This window comes from Urocampus carinirostris, chromosome 4 (assembly GCF_059441175.1).
Source record: "Urocampus carinirostris isolate Australia breed hairy pipefish chromosome 4, RoL_Ucar_1.0, whole genome shotgun sequence".
Lineage (NCBI taxonomy): Eukaryota > Metazoa > Chordata > Actinopteri > Syngnathiformes > Syngnathidae > Urocampus > Urocampus carinirostris.
The window spans coordinates 47,257,566-47,278,597 of record NC_142352.1 but is presented as its reverse complement, the minus strand read 5'-3'; the positions used below and the strand labels follow the sequence as shown (position 1 = coordinate 47,278,597).

The following is a 21,032-nucleotide window of genomic DNA, read 5'->3' as shown; positions in this document are numbered from 1 at the left end:
TATTTGCACTTAAGACATTTTGTTTGCGAAGAATGCACCCCCAATTGTCAAATAATTTTAAACCTTCCCCCTAAATTAAATGAACTTTCAAATGTGTGTCAAAATTGAGACATGCATAGCAAACAGGAATTTCTGCATTGTACCAAAACAAACAGTTGAATTGTATTCAAATTTGAAAATGTTCACAATAATTTTTTGTTATTTTTTAATTTTTAAAATTGTGTTAGATTATATAAATTACGTGCTTCATTTGGAAATGCATTAAACACAATTTTTTTTTTATTTTAAACATCTATTTTAGTTAAAAATAAGTGTAACACTGACAGATAATTCTGCCTATTTAAAATGTTAGTTCTTATTTTGTTTTACATTTTTTATTTACTGTATGTACGTATGTTAAGAAAAAATGTTTGCCACATAAAATCCTTTGTTCAGCATAAGTATGTATTTCTCATGTTAATACATATAAAAATATATAAAATAAAAAAATTACCTAAAATGAGCAAAATTATCAGGAAAAAAAGTTTAAAACTGCAGTACGGTAGAAGAACAAGAATCAAATTTAAAACGAGCAAAACTATTGATCAGTAGAACACAATTGTTAATTTTATGTTTATGTCAAGGTGGCATGCTGCATGACTGGTTAAAATGTCTGCCTTGAAAATCAAAGTTTCCAGGGTAAATTCCAGCTACCGGCCTCCCAGTACAGAGTTTGCATGATCTCCCCTTGGGCTTTCCCTGGGGCCTTCAGCTTCCTCCCACATTCCAAAAACATGCAAGGCAGACTGATTTGTGACTTAAAACTTTCCTTAAGTTGTATGTTTATGTGTTTTGTGATTGGCTGGCAATCAGTGATGGGGAAGGGACTTTATGCCTGACGATCTCCAGCACACACGGGACAAGCAATTCAGAAAAGGAATGAATTCATATTTGTTGTCACTAGCTTTCTTGGAAGCCAGAGTAGAGTGGCATAAAATGCAACCTATTCCCACAGGAGCACATGTACTGTCATTCCCTCCAAGGGCACAGGAACCCTCTTTTGGGCCATGGTTAAAACTTCTTAGGGGCCGGTCACACAGACATTTGCGGCTGAATCACGGCCAGAAATTTCTGCCTTCGGGGCGGACGCTATTGGACGCATTGAGATCGCCATTCAGACGAGATACAGCAGTGCTTAACACGAGGTCGGAAATTCGCGCGCGGGTGGCAGCGCGAAAAAGTTTTGCGCTGCTGAATTCTTCACAGCGCGGGTACACAGCCTTTCACGAGCGTATCGAGGTTGAACCACGGCCAGAGGTTTCTGGCCGTGAAGCAGATGCTGTTGGGCGCTGTTGGACGTTTTGAGACCGCCATATAGACGAGATACAGCAGTGCTTTACTCGCGGTAGGAAATTCACACGTGGTTGGCCGCGCGCAAAACTTTTGAGTTGCTCAAAAGTTTGAGCACGTGTTAAACTGCGTGCCGCACACGTGGTCAACACGAGGTAATGACGCGGAAATGACGCGGAACGACGTGCTCTAGCCGCGGCCAGGGCGTGGTTACACATGGGTAGGACGGGAAATTTCAGCGGGTAATCGTGGGTGGAGCATGGTAATAGCATGTTCTGCACCTGTATCGCGGTGTTATTACGTGAAATTAGCGTGTTACGCGTGTGACAGTCAAACGCCTTTCTCCGCGTATATACAGCACGGGGGGGGGGGCTGTATGTGTTGCGTAGGAGTTGGATTTGGGCACAACACCGGCTCGGGAGCTTTTATACCTGTGGTCCACACGAGAAAATGACGCAGAAATGACGCGATGAGGAAGCGGAACAGTCGCCGGCGTGTTTTGCGGGCATACCACCGACGAACAGCGGGTTGGCCAATTTTGCGCATTTTCCATCGCGGGCAACCACGGGCAAAAAAAAACCCGCAAAATTTTAGCCGTGATTCAGCCGCAAATGTCTGTGTGACCGGCCCCTTAGGGTGTCAAAACTAAAATGGTTCAATATTAATGGTAAAGTGTGACTTCCCATTCTTTCTCCCTTTTGATTTACTTGCCCCCTCTTCCCTTGATACGTTGCCAAAATCACAGATCAGTATTCCGCCTGCATGTATACATATAAATAAATACCTTTAAATTGTATTTTGTCGTTGTATTTTGTTGTCGCTGTAGTTTGTCGTTGTTTTATTTTGTCATCATTGTATTTTGTCGTAGTTATATTTTGTTGTCTTTATTGTATTTCTCCTCTCATTTTGTTGTACTATTATGTTGTCGTTGTATTTCGTTGTTGTTGTATTTTGTCGTATTTTTAATTTTTCTTTTTTTTTCCTCGTATTTGTATTTTGTTGTTGTTATATTTTTTCATCGTTGTATTTTGTCGTCATTGTATTTGGCCGGGGAGGCACGGCAGCACAGTGGTTAACGCGTGTGCGGCACAGTTATGAGGTAATAAGATCGAACCTTCCTGTGTGGAGTTTGCATGTTCTTTCTCTGTGTGCTTGCGTGGGTTTCTTCCGGGCACTCCGGTTTCCTCCCACATTCCAAAAAACATGCATTTCAGGTTAATTGGCTGTTCCAAATTGTCCCTAAGTGTGAGTGAGTGAGTGAGTTGTCTTTCTCTGCGTGCCCTGCGACTGGCTGGCAACCAGTTCAGGGAGTCCTCTGCCCAGTGCCTGAAGACAGCTGGGAGGGGCTCCAGCACCCCCGCGACCCTACGGAGGATAACCGTTGCAGATAAAGAATGAATGACTAAATGTTTTCTGCCATCCCATTTTGCCTCTTATTTTGTTGTACTATGCCGATGTTGTATTCTGTCAATATTGTATTTTGTCGTACTTTTATTTTGTCGTTGTTGTATTTTGTCATAATTGTATTTTGTCGTTGTTGTATTTTGTCATTGTTGTATTTTGTCACGGTTCTATTTTGTCGTCGCTGTATTCTGTCTTTGTTGTATTTTGTCATGGTTGTATTTTGTTGTCCCTGTATCCTGTCATAATTGTGTTTTGCTGTATTTGTATTATTTCATTGTATTTTGTTGTCGTTATATTTTGCCATCTTTGTATTTTTTCGCATTTGTATTTTGTCTTCCTTGTACTTCGTTTTATTTTATTGTTGTTGTTTTTTGTCGTGGCATTTTTTTTTACTGATTTTGTTGTTGTTTTTTGTCGTTGTTGTATTTTGTTGGCATTGTATTTTGTCTTCAATGTTTTTTGTCGTGGTTGTATGTTCGAATTGTATTCTGTTGTCGATGTATTTTGCCATAATTTTTTTTCCTATTTTGTCGTTGTTGTAATTTGTCGTCTCATTTTGTCGTTGTATTATGACGTGTTTGTATTTTGTCATTCTTTTATTTGGTCATTGTATTTTTTTGTTGTATTCAGACGTTGTTGAATTTTGTTGTCGTTGTACTTTGCACTTTGTATTTTGCAGTCAGATTTTTTTCATCAATTTTGTCATTGTTGTATTTTGTCATCATCATATTTTTTTATCGTATTTTGTCGTTGTTATATTTTGTCATCACCATTTTGTTGTTGTATTTTGCAGTATTTTCATTTAGTTGTCATTGTAATTAACCGTCATTGTATTTTGTCATTGTTGTATTTTGTCATTGTTGTATTTTGTCATTGTTGTATTTTGTTGTTGTCATATTTTGGCGTTGTTGTACTTTGTCATTGTTTTTGTCGCCGCAAAGTGTTATTTAAACGAGGGGGTGGATTCAAACTGGTTTAGCTTTTCACCTATTGGTTGATAAAGCGAGGGCGGCTAGTCACTAGCTGAATGAAGAAAGGCATTGCAGTTAAACAGCACCACCAGTTCGACCCTCCATCCTCATTTACTGTAAATTCCGGACTATGGAGAGCACCTGATTCTAAGCTGCACCGAGTACATTTTCAAATGAAAAAACATTTTGTACATACATAAGCTGATTTTGATTATAAGCCGCATGTGCCCACATTGAAACATGAGATATTCACGAAGGAAGACCGTACACGGAAATATATGTAATATTTTACTGTATCTTAAGCCCTTAATGTTCTGACAGACCGACAGCAGGCCGCTGGACTTTTGATATACAAATACGTGTCTGTGCTATGTCACCAGTCACTGAAATTCGTCAAGACACATATCATTAGAAAGCTTAAACTCTTGTGATTCACGATATACCATTTCAAATCATACTCATCAGAGAAACATCATGATCAGTCTAAAACAGGATACCTGAAAAATATAAACCCAAGGTAACTCACCCATACGTCCCCTGGACCGTCTTCAACCTCTTTAAATGTCCGCGAAAATGGCTTCATTACACCACGGACAATCGATAGAATCCAACTGCATAAAATATTTACTCCAAAACGACGATAATGCCGACAGAAAAATTGAGATCTGCCTCACCCATTTCTGCTTAGTTGGACGTTGCTTCTTGTAAACTGTTCATTTCTTCTGCTTATGGAAAGTATCATCCTACTCTAATTAAAAGTAATAAGTCCACGACATCACAAAGTGAACTCATACTGCTATCCTATCTTTCAGCACTAACAAGTTGTCCAATTATGTATACCTGAATACTTATATACCTGTTTAAAACACTCCCATCATTGATTTTCACTTTCTCTTTCAACGCTCCTTCAATGCTCTGTGTGCATCACGCGGATTAAACTAGAATTACACCTGCATCTGATAAGCCTGACTGATAATGTACTGTAGTCATGCTTTCTCACCCCAGACACCATCTCATTGCCGTTAGTAAGGCAATAGCGCACTGAACAGCGTGTCTATTATCTTAATGATTAACCTGGGGTGAGCTAGCTGCCCTGTGATTACCTGTGCACTAATTTGTGTGTCTTTGCTAATCTTGGGGAAACAGCAGGTAGTCAGTCATTATTTGCAATGGCAGGACAAGCTGCAGATGAGTTGAGTGTGGCTTGTTAGCATAACAGCAGAGATATATTAGTACAGTGGTGGGCAAACTACAGGCTGCAGGGCACGTAGGTATTTTTAACCCAGTCTGCTGGACAATAGAAAAAAAAGACCAAAAAGTAATACAAATAGAAATTGTAGTTTCCGTGCAACTCTCACCCCAGTGTTCCTTTGTGTTTCTTTTTTCATGCATATTATCAAATTCATAGCTTAAAAAATATTTTTCTTTAAAGGGACATTGTGTAGTATTCACTCCCTAATAGTGCAGGGGTCGGGAACCCATGGCTCTTTTCATGAGTGCATATGGCTCAGATACAATTTGGGTCAAGCTAACTTCTTCTACAGCGTTCCAATGCCTAAGGGCACAGAGATGAGTTTAGTGTGTGCATGGCCGACAAAGCACTATTGAATTATTTGGTTCGGTCCAGTATATAAAGGGCTCAGTGACCACTACAGTTCTACAGTCAAGGTGTCACGCCAACCGATGCAATGATGTTTAGTAACTTTAGGAGGGAGACAAGTTTAAAGTGGTATATTTGTTCATATGGGACACACGCTCTGGCATTATTGTTATTTCATAAATAGTATCAAATCAACATACGTCACAAAGTCAAATAAAATGTGTTGAAACATTAGATTTTGTCTGGAGAGCGGGTTCAGTGGTTTTGCTGAAATGTGTCTTAAAATACATGGCAGGGGTCTCTATCTCAAAATAAATAATCAAAATAATCGTTTTATTATGGCTCTTTGTCTACAAAAGATTCCCGACCTATGTCCTTAACAATATTGATTTAAATAATAAGCAAACATACATGAACTAACACACAAACTTGCATGTTTTAAAATACGCCTGGTTCGACAACAATATATTTATTGACATACCACGAGGCTCACTTAGACATAGATGGCATGGGTGTCCGCTAACAAACAGCTAAGGGTGAAAAATAAAATAAATAAAATACTGTGAAAGGCTCTGCAAAGAAAATTGGTGCGGTTTGGTCACATTCAGAGTCTGCAGTTAGTATTCTTCCAAGTGCTATGTAGTCAATTGCTTCAAACTAATGTGGCCTGCGTCTCAAAACGTTTGCCCACTGCTTAACCCACCCCCATACTTGGGTTGACAAGATGTTTCGCCAAAATGTTTTGATGCCGGTGTCATACAAAAACTGAAACGTGCCCATTCCTTTTTTTTACTTGGCAGACCCTCCCATCCTGGATCCAGTATATCAGGACACACGAGCAAGGAACTATCAGACAGTGACCCTCAGGTGCTCAGTCCTGCGCGCCAACCCAGCACGCATCTCAGACATCCGCTGGTACCGCAACAGCGACTTCTTCAGCATCCCCATGCCGGACCTGAAGGAGACCCCAGAGCTGAAATTCAGACTGGAGCCCGGCAAAAACGGATCTTACGAGTGTCGAGTCAGCAACAGTGCAGGGACGTCCACATGCAGATTTGATGTCTCGGGTGAGTTAAATAAGAAATTGATAATGGTGTGGTGTTAAAGATTCCTAAATGAGATCATCAAAGCGTTATGACCTTAATGCATGAGTTTCATGTTTTATTTACTCAAACCTACTTGAACCTTTGTTTATCAACTAGAGCTGCAACTGATGAATGACAATTCAGGCATTATCAAAATATGGAGACTTTGTGCTTCGGTTATCGCTGGTTCACTGCTCTGCGGATTTTCATTGAGTTTTGCATTCAGATTGGCTAAACAGACTATACTACGAATACAAAATCAAATAAATGTTTAGAGTGCTATGTATATTTTGAAGTTTAAAGTCATAAAATTATTATTATTTTTTTTCCTTTTTTACCAACCTTCTCTAGCACAACCTTACAATGCGGAATTCTACTTCGACACCCCTAACCCGGTGAGAATATTGAAGGGGAATAACTACTCTTACAACCTACAGTGGACCCAAAAAGACCCTGAGGCCGCAGACCGGATTATCGGCTACTCCATTAATGTTCGAAAGGTAGAGTCAAAATCAAAGCATGCAATTTGGGTATCAGTGGAGTGAGTGGGAGGTCTGTGCTGTTAGCCTGTCACATTCAGAGGTTTAAAGTTTTAGCTTGTGTGAAGGATGCACCAAAATATGCATGCTAGCGTTATTGTGCTACTGTCTATCTTTATATAGGTAAGTGTACTTGCAAAGCCGGGGTAGGGTGACTACAGTGGGCAATTAAGTATTTAATTATCCATCACTTTTTCAAGTTCTCTTACTTGAAATGATTAGAGAGACACTTTAATTGTCAACATGGGTAAACCTCAACCAGACAGAATGTCTGGGGTAAAAAACAAAAAATCACATTGCTGACAACTTGCTGTGTTTGAAGGAATAATTCGATCTGGTTTTTACCAGAAGATCCTGAATGAGAATATCCGCCTATCAGTTTGTGTCCTTAAACTCTTGGATACGCAGGACAACGATCCTAAACACACCAGCAAGTCCATCTCTAAATGGCTCAAGTAAAAAAAAAAACTTTAAAGGTTCTGGAGTTTCCAAGTTAAAGTCCGGATTTAAATGCAATTGAGATTTTGTGTCGTAACCTTACATGGGTGGTCCATGCTAGAAAACTCTCAAATATGGCATACTTGAAACAATTTAGCAAAGAAGATTGGTAAATGTTCGTAAATGTTTGATTTCTGGCAGAATGGTCCCTACTCGCTATTAGGTTTAAGGGGCATTTACCTTTTAACATAGGGCCAACTAGGGTTTGATAATTTTAAAAATGGAATCAATATTTCAAAACTGGATTTTGTATTTTCTTCATTGTCGCTGTATGGTGTTGAAATCTGTTTGACTTTCTAAAACCTTGGTAAATAAATAATATGCAAGAAAACACAGATTTCAGGAAGGTGGCAAATATTTTTTTAATGGCACTGTATTTATACTGTAATTATATTTTGACCATTTTTGTTTAGCTGACTGGATAAAAAGGATCTGGCCTTTGGGTCGTATTTTGCCCACGCCTGATGCTAAGTAACCATAGGCTCCCTAAAGATGAGTGAATGCTAGAAAATCAAAATCAATCAATGTGGTTAAATAATCACCACATACACTGTAAGGTAAAAGTAAATATGCACTACTAAAAAGAAGAAAAAAAACACCAGCTATACTGTATTATGATAACTTGTAAATGGCTATACAGCTTGTTTTTTTAATCCAAATAATTAGCTTCCTTTTTCCGTACAATGGTGCCCTCAAGACTTCCTTCCCTTAGTTTGTGTTTGAGTGTGCTGACGTTCGTTCGTGCGAACTTGGTCGTGGAGCATGCCAGCTTGCTCTTGTGCTGATGAATAGTTGATTCTGCTTCCATTTTAATAGCGGGATGCGGGCCAAATGAAGTGAGCCAATCCAGAATGGAGGACAATTCGCTGTGTCCTTCCTTGAGATTTCAGTTTTATTGTATCTTACGGACCTTTCACTTTTTACTTGAGCTTTGTCCTCTGATGAGGAACATATCTTGAAGAAAACACTCCTTTAGAAAAAATGTTGTTTTCCACATCCCAGCGTATAACTCTTATGGCTCTTAGCATGATGGAATTTCTTCTGAAAGAGGCCAAGGAGTTAACAATTCTACTTCAGTTACTCTCCTGTTTAGAACACAATGTTTGCTCAATGTTTTATATTATTAATGATTCAACATTTAAATGCCTTTTGAAGAAGGACAACTTTTTCTCACATTGTGTGTTTGTTTCACATTCGGGTTGTGCGACGTGAGGGTAAAAGCGCTTGTGCAGTTCCATTGAGGTTTTCTATTACAATAAAACCAGAGGTGGGTGGTAACGTGTTACATCTACTCCTTTACATTTACTTTAGTAAGTTTTAAGACATTTTGCAATTCTGGGAGTGTTTTTAAATCACTATACTTTTTACTTTTCCTTGAGTAGATTTGTGAAGAAGAAACTGTACTCCTATTCCGCTACATTGAAGCTATCACTTAGTCTCTTCCTCCGCGATCCATGAAAGCCGAGCTGAACGTCCCAAGCCCCGCCCCTTTTGAAGAGATTAGCCACAGCCAGACAGGTAGAAAACCGACATGTCTTTGATCCACCATAGATCCCAAAGGTAAAAGACTGAAAATAGCCGAATATAAATTAAAATTAAACGGTATTACTGTTATCTTACTAACTGTATCTTTTCAGAAGGTTGATATTTTATAAATGCATGCTGAACTTTATTGCACTCTTTTTGTTGGCCAAATAAGTGGCACATTATATATCTTTGTTGGTGTTTTTTCCAAACATTAAAATAAAAATGACGTCAACAATTTGATTTCTTAATTGCATTTCTTTAATTCAATTAAAAGAAACATTCAGTTTTAATTAATGAAGGAGGTCAATTAAACTACATCCATCCATCCATTATCTGCACCGCTTATCCTCAGTAGGGTCGCGGGGGTGCTGGAGCCTATCCCGCACACGAGGTTCAATCTCATGACCTTAGAACTGTGCCGCACACGCGCTAACCACTGCACCGCCGTGCTGCCCTGTGGTGAATCCAACTTAGTGTATTGATGGAAGGCTCATATACATCCATACAGGATGTGTTGTGTTCATAATAAGGCTCATAAAAGGCTTTTCATTTTCCAGCTACCACAGCCTAGCCCTGCAGAGTTTGCATATTCTCTTCCGGGCATGCATGTCAGGTTGATTTGCTAGTCCAAATTGTCCTCAAGTGCAAGTGAGTTGCCTGTCTCTGAGTGGCTAGCCAGTTCAGGATGTCCACTGCCCAAAGATCGCTGGCTTGGTCTACAACAGCCCTGCGACCCTAGAGAGGTTAAGGGCCACAGAAAATGAATGAATGGACTTTGATGATCTGATTGAATGGTTGTTAAAAATAAATCAAGAAATAAGACATTGCTGCTGTTACTCAGCACTTGAGTAATTTTTACACCAAGTACTTTTACACTTTTACTCAAGTATTTGCATGAATACTTTTTACTTCTATTTGAGTCGAATTATTCTGAAGTAAGAGTACACTTATTCTATCTATCTATCTATCTATCTATCTATCTATCTATCTATCTATCTATCTATCTATCTATCTATCTATCTATCTATCTATCTATCTATCTATCTATCTATCTATCTATCTATCTATCTATCTATCTATCTATCTATCTATCTATCTATTTCGGAATCAGGAGGAACAGTGTGGTTTTCGTCCTGGCCGTGGAATACTGGACCAGCTTTACACACTCTGCAGGGTCCTTGAGGGTGCATGGGAGTTTGCCTGCCTGGTCTACGTGTGTTTTGTGGACATGTGTTTTGTCTACATGTGTTCCTCCAGAGGCCCTGTGGGGGGTGCTTCGGGAGTATGGGGTACCGCACAGTCTTATCCGGGCTGTGCGGTCCCTGTACGCCCGGTGCCAGAGTCTGGTCCGCATTGCCGGGCAGTAAGTCGGATTCGTTCCCGGTGAGGGTTGGACTCCGCCAGGGCTGCCCTTTGTCACCGATTCTGTTCATAACATTTATGGACAGAATTTCCAGGCGCAGCCTTGGTGGGGATGGAGTCCGGTTTGGAGGCCTCAGCATTGCGTCACTGCTTTTTGCAGATGACGTGGTGCTGTTGGCTTCCTCAGGCCGTGATGTTCAGCTCTTGCTGGAGTGATTCGCAGCCGAGTGTGACGCACCTCCAAGCTCGAGACCTTGGTACTCAGTCGGAAAAGGGTGGCATGCTCCCTCCGGGTTGGGGATGAGATCTTGTCCCAAGTGGAGGAGTTCAAGTATCTTGGGGTCTTGTTCACGAGTGAGGGTAGGATGGAACGGGAGATCGACAGACGGGTCGGTGCAGCGTCTGCCGTCATTCGGACCCTGTACCAGTCTGTCGTGGTGAAGAAGGAGCTGAGCTGAAAGGCAAAGCTCTCGATCTACCGGTCGATCTACGTTCCTACCCTTAGCTATGGTCATGAACTTTGGGTTATGACCGAAAGAACACGATCCCGGATACAAGTGGCCGAAATGAGTTTCCTCTGCAGGGTGTCTGGGTTTTCCCATAGAGATGAGGTGAGAAGCTCAGTCATCCGGGAAGGACTCTATGTAGAGCCACTGCTCCTCCGCATCGAGAGGAGCCAGTTGAGGTGGCTCGGGCATCTGATAAGGATGCCTCCTGGACGCCTCCCTCAGGAGGTGTTCCGGGCATGTCCCACCGGCAGGTGGCCCCGAGGGTGACTCAGGACACGCTGGAGAGACTATGTGTCTCGGCTGGCTTGGGAACGCCTCGGGATCCCGTCGGATGAGTTGGAGGAGGTGGCTGGGGATAGGGACGTCTGGGCTTCCCTTTTAAGGCTGCTGCCCTGCGACCCGACCTCGGATAAGCGGAAGACAATGGATGGATCCTCTTAACGCGTCAACATTTCATCTTTTTAGCACCTGCCCGACGATGCAGGGTTCCCGAGGGACACATTCAGACAGAAACACCCAAGAGCTCAAAACAGACGTTGTGAAGGAGACATCTTAACTGTACCAGTGACTTTCTCTTCAACACGATTGATCAACGCGTGTGTTGGTTTCTGCTCATTTGTCTGAAGTGTTAGGAACAAAACATTTAAAAAATAGGGCTTGCTATGGATACCACTACCCTTAAAAAAACAAGTCCGATTCATTTAACTTCAGTCAGGTATTACTGTACATATATTTACAAATATGATATTTTCCTTAGATATCGAGGACAAAGTGGAAACCCATTGAATACCAAATTAAATCACTGTGTGAAGTTGGGAGCTGCTTAAAGCAGCAGTCTCAAACTCACTAGCTGGAGCTAGGGTGGGGGAAAGTTATATATATATATATATATATATGGGGCAGCACGGCGGCGCAGTGGGTTTCCTCCGGGCACTCAGGTTTCCTCCCACATTCCAAAAACATGCATTTCAGGTGAATTTGCCGGTCCAAATTGTCCCTAGGTGTGACTGAGCGAGTGAATTGTCTGTCCCCGTGTGCCCTGCGATTGGCTGGCAACCAGTCCAGGGTGTCCCCTGCCCACTGCCCGAGGATTGCTGGGATGGGCTCCAGCATCCCCGCGACCCTACTGAGGATAAGCGGTGCAGCAGATGAGATGAGATGAGATGAGATGATATATATATATATATATATATATATATATATATATATATATATATATAATTATGGTGTTTTAAATTTCCCACACTAAATAAGTTCTAAAAATAAAAACTGCCTCTATCTGCTATTATCTTACTTTTATCAGAGATGTTCGGGATTCGCAACATATTTGGAAGTAAGGAAGGGGGCAGGTGTTGAGTTACTTAATGCTCTTCAGATTATTGCCTCAGACTATTATTACACTATCCCCTGATCAAACCTACGTGAAGGCAAGGGAAAACTCAAAAACCTCAAGATGAGGAAAATGAAGAAACCTTGAGAAGGGACTGCACATGAAGTAATCCCTCTTCCAGGAGGACTAGGCTGCCATGGATGTTCCAATAACAAATAATACACAGATATTGTCAACATAAAATACAGTATAGGTTATTCATATGCTATAGAATACCCTAATGAGGATAAGCGGTACGGCTGATGAGATGAGATGATATGCTATAGAATAGACTTGTGTTTTAAGCCTATATTTAAACAGTTCCACTGTGGTTGCAGATCGAATCTTAGGGGGAAGAGCATTCCACAGCACCGGGGCCCGAATGGAGAACGCTCTCGAACCTAATTCCCTTTTGCAGGCAAACAGACTCATAAAATTTTATCCAACAATAATTGGTTAGCCAATAAAATTGCCAATGTAATTTTAAGCACATTTTCATTGTCAATAAATATCAGAGCCAAAAAATAAATGTGCCTAATGCAACTTTTGATCCATTTTACAATTAAAAAAAACATCCAAAGTCAAGAACACGGTTATAGAAGTATTAGATCTGTGCAGTTGTCATCTCCAAATGGCCACTTTTGGAAACCCTACAACATTTCCTAAAAAAATATGTGTAAAATACATTGTTTACTTTTTCAGATTGTGATCAAATTTGACCTTGGACCAGGTAAGGCTTCATGCTATTGCCCCAGCTGTTTTTTTGGTAGAATGCCCATGCAATGGGACACAATGCAGAGTCTGACTTAAGGGGCGGCAGTAGCTCAGGAGGTAGAGCGCTCGTCTTGGGATCAAGGAATCCCTGTTCGAATCCCGGCTCGTCCGTGTTACATGTCGAAGTGTCCTTGGTTAAGATACTGAACCCTAATACCCCCAATAAGCAGGTTAGCATCTTACATGGCTGCAAAACAAGGCCGCTATTGGGAAATGTGGAGCACATTGTAAAGCGCTTTGGGAAGTCATTGACTTGAAAAGCGCTATATAAATGCATATCATTTATTAATGCAGATCATTTCATTTTTATTTCACATTCCTCTTTTACAGGCATGTGATTACAAAACAAAAATCAGATGAGAATAAAATCCTTCTATTTTTGTGTGTTCCAACTTAGATTACTCAATATTACTAGCACTTGCAGTGAGGGACAAAGCTTCAGAGTTTTACCTTTCAAAAGAGACTTAAAACAATCCATATTCTCCGAACAGTTCGAAAACACTATTCAATTTACTTTAAGTAGGTCTTGGAATGTGATTTTAGGCAAATTTAGATCCGGTTCATTCGCGAACGATACATCACTCAAGGCCATCACTGGGGGCCTTGATGCGAAATGCACGGCCCGCCACTGAGGTTTACAGTCTGGAAATCTGTAACATATTACTTTTCATGAAACTTGGTGGGCACTTTCTGCCATCAGCAACATATACTCTCAAAATCATAAGTAACACAAAATAAAACAAAAGGCAATGCACTTTTGTTCAGGAGTCAATTTTGTCCTAATTTTCTACAATAATGATTTTTGACATGCAGACTCGTGATTTGTGATCTTTCGTCAGCAAAAAAATAAAGAATTAAAAATAAAAATTAAATCCATGTGCAATGTTAAAAAAAACGGTCTATAAGTTCCATTAGCATTTATATGAGTTTTTGAAAATGGGGGAAAAAATAACGCCGGTAAAAGGTGTACATTGAATCTCGTAAGTGCATAATACATGGATGTGATATAGCCCATGAAGCAGATTGAGCAAATTCTAATCTCTTCAGAGCTGGTAGTCAGTCGTACACACGCTTCCCAAAACAATGACTTCCCATTCCAGCAGACTGCAGGATCAAGTCATGAAAGAGAGCCATTAATAGAGGATGAGAGAATAATTAACCTCAAGCTCTTTATTATTTGAAGAGGCTGCCTCGTCTTATTTCTTCAATCTGCATTTAGTTCGCATATGCAATTATCTGTATCATTTACTTTTTCATACATTGTTTGGCTTATAATCTGTTTAAAAGGAAATACTCAGTGTTTCTAATAGGAATGCTTTGAAATGAAATTCTCCTAATGTGTTTTCAGTGAGGATAGGGGTTTTAGTCTTTGTACTCATCGGTGATCACATAAAAGAGTTGCAATGCGACACAATGCAGAGTCTAACTTAAACAATTCATGGGAAAAACGTGAAGAAAATTTACCATCCATTTTGTGTGCTGGGAAGGTAGTTTTCCTTTTATTAGGTATTGTTTATTCTTATTTTTTTAGAACAATCCTGAATTTCATAAGATATTTATATGTCTATATATCTATCTATATAGATAGATAGAAATTCACATTTCCGGCAGCATCCCTGAGCTGAGAACAATACAATAATAAAGCAAAAGAATACAATATAAAAATACCCAGTGTATATTGTGATGTAATTAAAAAAATCTTTAAAACTGTGCATTTTCATACTTCAAAAAACATGTTAGAAAAAATTTCAGACAATTCGGGTTTTTTAAATGCATTCATATTTCAATACAATCTAACTAAAGAGTAGAGTGAAAGTATTATTATTGAAATAACAATAAATTATGATGATAATAATAATGATCATCATCAACATAATCAATATTTTTTTTCACAATACATTTTTACTTCTCAAGAACCAACAAGAACAGAATGAACAATTTGAATCTGTAAAGTAGCAGAATTGTGATAAGTAAAACGTGATACAGCAAGGGATTACTGTAGTTGTAAATGTTGGTAATATCGAGAATGTTTTGTGATGTAGTGTTTGTTTTAATTCAACATTGTGGACCATATTGTTTTTAAAAATATAATTGACTATTTTAAAGGGAGTTTCTCAGCCTGTGTGACTTCTTGTGACTCCATTAAAAATATATGTTTTATTGCGGTCATGGCTAACATTTAAATAGTTGACTACATTTATCTCTACTCTCTGGTATAGTAATAAATTAATATACGTATGGATATTAGGGTTAAGTATTCCTCCTTCCACCAGAGGGCACCAACCAGTTTTGGAAATGGGTACTGGTATGTCCAATGTCCTCACACCTGTACCTAATTATATTACCCCCAGGGTCGGCAAACGGCTCAGGAGTCGCATGCCGATTTCTGAGTTTTGTCAGCATGTGTTTTGAATGACACTCATATGTAAGTTTTGTTGCTCAGGTCCAAGGATGGGTGCGTTCATTTAGTATCAAAAGAGAGAGAAGAGGAGGATGATGCGTTTTAGCGATGCACTGACTTGTGACATTTGCACAGAAATCAAACTTACATTTTCAAAAGGCTGCTGTTTTATTGTAATGAATGTATGCTCCGTTTTATTGCACTTTTTGTTGCAAGAATAAGCGGCGCAATATGCACGATCCATTTTTTTTTTTTTTTTTTGAATCCTCAAAATAAAAACAACGTTAAAAATTGGATTTCTTAAATGCATTTCTTTTATTTTGTCAAAGAAATGAAACGTACTTTATTTCATTATATTGTAATTATGTCAACCTTGAGATGGTTTCCTTCCATTCATTATAACACTCATATAAGGCCTTTTTTTCTTTTCTTTTTAAATTTTTTTTTGTGGCTCCAGGAAAATGAGTTTTTTTGTTTTCTTGTACAACATAGCTCTTTCAGCATTTTGGGTTGCCGACCTCTGTCCCACTCCTTTATAATGCCATTGAACTTGGACAGCACACGTCGTCGTGTCATTTTCATTTCTTCCTTCATTGCTACATCAGATTTTGTTTTCGTTTCTGGTTCAGGCATTTTTTTTGTTTGCACCTTTGTTCATTCAGTCTCCATTTCCGGTTTGGTCTCGGTTTCTGACTTGGATCATGTCAGGTTTGGTTTTGTTCGGACATTTTGATGTTTTTTGAGTACTTGTTTGTTTTTAAGTACCATTCCTCTTTATTGAGCTCCCCTGCCTCAGTTCCTGCTTCCCTTATTTGGTCGGACACCACAAAATCTAACAATAGAGTGTGTGAGGGCGTGATTGTCATGACATTGTTAATTTTGTGATCTGTTAAGAAACAAGAGCCAATATTAGTGTCAAATGTTTCATGCAAATTACTGTCAAAAATCATATAGTTTTTGCTTTTGTGAAGGAAAAAAAAGTATCTTGTGATGTTAGTTAATATAGCAGGATCTAGAGCACGCATGCAGCTCTTGGCCGAACAGAATGCGGCTCTTTTTCTCATCATATTTTCTATATACTGTGGCTCTTTGCCTCACTTCATGTTTAAATTTCCCCCCCTCTTAGAACACACTTGAATCCATCAGAGTTAACAACAAATTATAAATAATATTTTTAAATTCATTTGGCAGATTTGTTGTTTTTATGCCGCTCCGTACACACTTCTAATCATCTGCGTAAGTTACATCTAATACCAGGAAATTAAGTAAACATTTCATGAGGGTGCAGATTGTTACCCCCTTTGTGAAAATGGCAAAATGCAAAACGAAAAAGAAATAATGTTATGTTATGTGTATTATGGGAAATATGTTTTTAATTGTGTGTGTTTGTGTGCGTCTGTCTGTCATGGCATGTCAGTGTGTAGTGTGGCTCTTTGACTCTCACAGTTAGAAATTTCGGCTCTTTGTGTCAAACGTGTTCACCACTCTTGTGATATAGCCTCTAACTCATTAAACTCCTACCATTCTGTATTTAAAAGAAGAAGGAAAGAAAATATGTAAATTCACACAAGGAAGTGATGGTAAAAGAGCGAAATAAAAGAAAACCTTTGGTTTTGGTATATTTTATTTGTAAATTGATAATAATAATAATGCAGGAGTAAGGTGTAATAACACATTATTGAATGAAAATTGCTACTCGGCAACGACAGAGCTTCCCTAACAACATAAATTTGAATAATAATGAAAAGAATATAAAAATGAAAAAAGCAAATGAGAACATAATGCAAAAATAATTTAAAAATAATTTTAAAAGTATATGTAATTTTAACCAAGTTAAACATGTTCAGATGCTTACTTTCTGTGTTGATTTAATAACTGTTTTCTTTGTAGTTTGACTAAAAATAATAAAATATATCATTTCACTATGCATTTTTGTTTATACTTGTTGCTCCACACAACAAAAGTCTGGTTGAAAGTTGAGAAGAAAATATTATAAAATCATAGAAAATAATTATATCACGTATCCTAATGTATGTTGGATTAATTGGCCAAATCCAAATCCATTCATGGTTGCAAATGAGCGAGTCGGTTGTCTGTCCCTGTGTGCCCTGCAACTGTCCGGCAACCAGTTCAGGGTGTCCCCTGCCCACTGCCCGAGGACAGCTGAGATAGGTTCCAGCACCCTCGCGACCCTCCGGAGGATAAGTGGTGCAGATAATAGAAATATCCTAAAATAGGAATAACAGATATGTTTGGTTACTTATTTTTTATATACAGTTACTTATTTTGACTATTATATCTTACTCTTGTTCATTATTTTGACTATTATGCACTGCTTACATCATTGTGACCATAGGCCAATATTGCTGTTTTTTTTTTGTTTTTTTTTGTTTTTTTATCCACACCCCTTAGGGCGGATCTGCTTTCTGTAAACTAGGGGATTTAATCAAAAGAATGAGCACAATGGAGGGTTTTTTAGAACAGGCTGGAATTTCTTATCTGAGGGTTAGGTCCTCTCCTGTTCAAAATCCATGATGTCTTCTCTCCTTATTTTGAGTGTCTACCAAACTATAATGTATCAATATATATATAATTTCAATCATTATTTTTATACATTTTATATATTTAATATACATGGTTGTATATTGCAGATAACTCATTAACCCACAAATCCCGGCATTTATGCAAATAAAATACTACCCATGCAGTATTACAATTGTCATTGAGCACTTTGAAATTTGGTGTAGCATCTCACAGTACACATGAGAAAATCAAGATGCACATGTGTGATGAGCTAACATGCATGCATATATTCAAGCAAAGCAGGTGTGCCATTGCAGAGTATTGCATAACAAACTAAATGTATCTTGTCCATTGTTTGAAATCACCACACTCTCAGTTGTTTAACTCATTCTTAGACTACACGCACATGCAAAACACAAACTTGTGTTGCATGCATTACCTGATAATGGCATGATGTAGGCGTCCCGGCACGTTAGGTCGAGTGGCTGACCTGATACATTAGCAGAAGCTCACCGTCAGGTCTTTAAGTAGCTTGGACCAGTGGCAGATACAAAGCTAATGGAGCCTTCTCTCCGGGGGTGGACCAACGCAGCATAAGCGCTGTTAAAAGGGTGTCAAGGAAATACACACGCCAACCTAGCTCTCTTTGATAAGAATCTGTGGCAGCCTGCACCAAAATAATATTTTGCACTTCTCAATTTCATTAAAAATTAAAATTTAGCACACGTCAGTAATTCAGTGTGTTTTTGAGCTGCATAAAGTGGAAGCACACTATTAAACTGTTATATCTTTTCATTCAGAACTGCCATTTATACAGATTTTTTGGACCATATTTTAACTACCGGTAGTAAACTAGCATCCAAAATCGGATAGGAAAGATATATGACATACCGGGCAGCAGACAATTTCGATTACCTGGAATTATTTTTTACTTAAATTAGAAAACACTTCTGATAAGTTTAAAGTTTAGTTGACTTTTAAAATAAAGAGAAAAGACATTAATCGATTTTGAACTTGCACGTAAGACAATGATAGAAGCCTTCAGATCAACAAGTAAAATCTGTTCCACAGGCCCTCTCCTGAGCCCTTTATTTTTGTTCCTCTTCTACATCACAAAATCACATCTGCCCTAAAGGGTGTGGATATGAAAGAACACCAACATGATTGGCCAATAGTGGCAATGATGTAAGTGCATAATAATACATATAATGAACTACAAGGTGCAATGATAGTAAAAAAAAAACAATCTGGCCTCCTATGAAATCTCTTTTGCAGGTATTTAATATTAAACTGCACTTATCACTTTCCATCCATCCATCCATTATCTGCACCGCTTATCCTCAGTAGGGTTGCGGGGGTGCTGGAGCCCATCCCTGCCATCGTTGGCAGTTGGCAGGGGAGACCCTGAACTGGTTGCCAGCCAGTCGCAGGGCACACAGAGACTGACAAATCGCTCGCTCATTCAAACCTAGGGACAATTTGGACCGCCCAATGAACCTGACATGCATGTTTTTGGAATGTGGGAGGAAACCGGAGTGCCCAGAGGAAACCCACACAAGCACGGGGAGAACATGCAAATTCCACACCGGAGGTTCGATCTCATGACCTTCAGAACTGTGCCGCACATGCGCTAACCACTTCGGCGCCGTGCTGCCCATTTATCACTTTCATTTTAGAATTTACTTGTCTATATCGCCATTGATAGTGAACACTGTTTACAATGACATTAGCAGTGGCACTGCAGGATAAACCCGTGATAAATACTTAAAAGAGAAAACTGGGATAAAAAATTGTTCCTTAAGGCTGTAGTATGTGAACTGTGCAAACAGAGAAAATACAGCACTGTACGATGTGTATAGCAGCATCAAAGCTGCGTAGAGAGCTGTCCACCTCCCCTATCTTCATTTGACCCTTAATACTGGGGCGGCAGTAGCTCAGGAGGTAGAGCGCTCGTCTTGTGATCAAGGGATCCAGTTCGAATCCCGGCTTGTCCGTGTTACATGTTGAAGTGTCCTTGGGTAAGACACTGAACCCCTAATACCCCCAATAAGCAGTTTAGCGCCTTACATGGCTGCAAGGCTACTATTGGGAAATGTGGAGCACATTGTAAAGCGCTTTGGGAAGTCATTGACTTGAAAAGCGCTATATAAATGCAGATCATTTCATTTCAATATAAATCTCTAAGGATGAAGACAAAGCCAAGAAACATTCAAGAATGCCTGAAATCCTCTATCTTCTGACATGTTGTCCTAAAGAAAAATAAATTAACAAGAGCAATATTATCCACAAATTGTTTAGTTTATTTTTGTTACCTATTAAAATGTCCTAAAAGCAAGCCTCTAAAGCACACAGTACATGCTTGGAAGCATTCAAGAGTTGCCCGCTATACATTCGCCTTGGCAATTAACGGAAATGTGAAGGGCATGCTCTGCTGTAAAATAATATGAGGATGTGCTGATCAATATGATCCCATTAGTGTATATCCACATTCCAAGTATGTATTTGTAGAACTCCAATCAGGGATGCTCTAATCTAATCATTTTTACATTTGCGTGGACTTATAATAAAGGTCCTGCTTAACCTTGTATCCTCATTAACTTATTAGTTTTGTCCGAAAGGAGTTGTGTTTGTAGAGATACTAGTGCCAGTGATGGATACTATTTAAACCTTTTGATGGAACAAATCTTGAAATTGTAGTGTTTGGAAACAACTGAATTGAGAAGGCTATAAAATATATCCAAAGCTAGTAGAGAATGGAATAGGAAAGGAAAATAAGTTATCTGAAATAGGTGCAGTCTTTCAAGTGTATCTTTTATTATATTTGGGTCTCAGGTAAATCTGTTGTATTTGTGACCCTCCGTGTTGTGTTCGTGTGCTGTGGGAAATTGTTGTTAACTTGGAGATGTTTTTGCACCCTATATTTGAGCTCGACCTTTGCTTCTGGTGTGTGTCGGATCTAGAATCAGCAAGACCTGCATTGGAAACAGATCAACCTCAAGGGCAAGGAGCCAGAGAAGGGTGTGCTGATGTCCTACACTATTCCTGACCTGAGAATACCTCTCTCATATGAGGTCCGATTGGCCCCCATCACAACCTACAGCCTGGGTGAATTTGTCAGCCGCACCATTCAATACTCAGAGC

The 21,032-nt window shown here is 39.2% G+C and overlaps 1 protein-coding gene across 2 annotated transcripts in view; it reads left to right on the top strand.

Moving 5' to 3' along the window:
• The window catches only part of mdga1 (MAM domain containing glycosylphosphatidylinositol anchor 1), a 316,682-nt gene that overhangs the window by 241,897 nt on the left and 53,753 nt on the right, over nt 1–21,032 (top strand). For both annotated transcript variants that reach the window (XM_088334739.1, XM_088334738.1), the window contains exons 10-12: nt 6,105–6,371; nt 6,741–6,889; nt 20,852–21,032. In XM_088334739.1, the coding sequence (XP_088190865.1) occupies nt 6,105–6,371; nt 6,741–6,889; nt 20,852–21,032 (597 nt within the window). The remainder of the gene's footprint in view (nt 1–6,104; nt 6,372–6,740; nt 6,890–20,851) is intronic.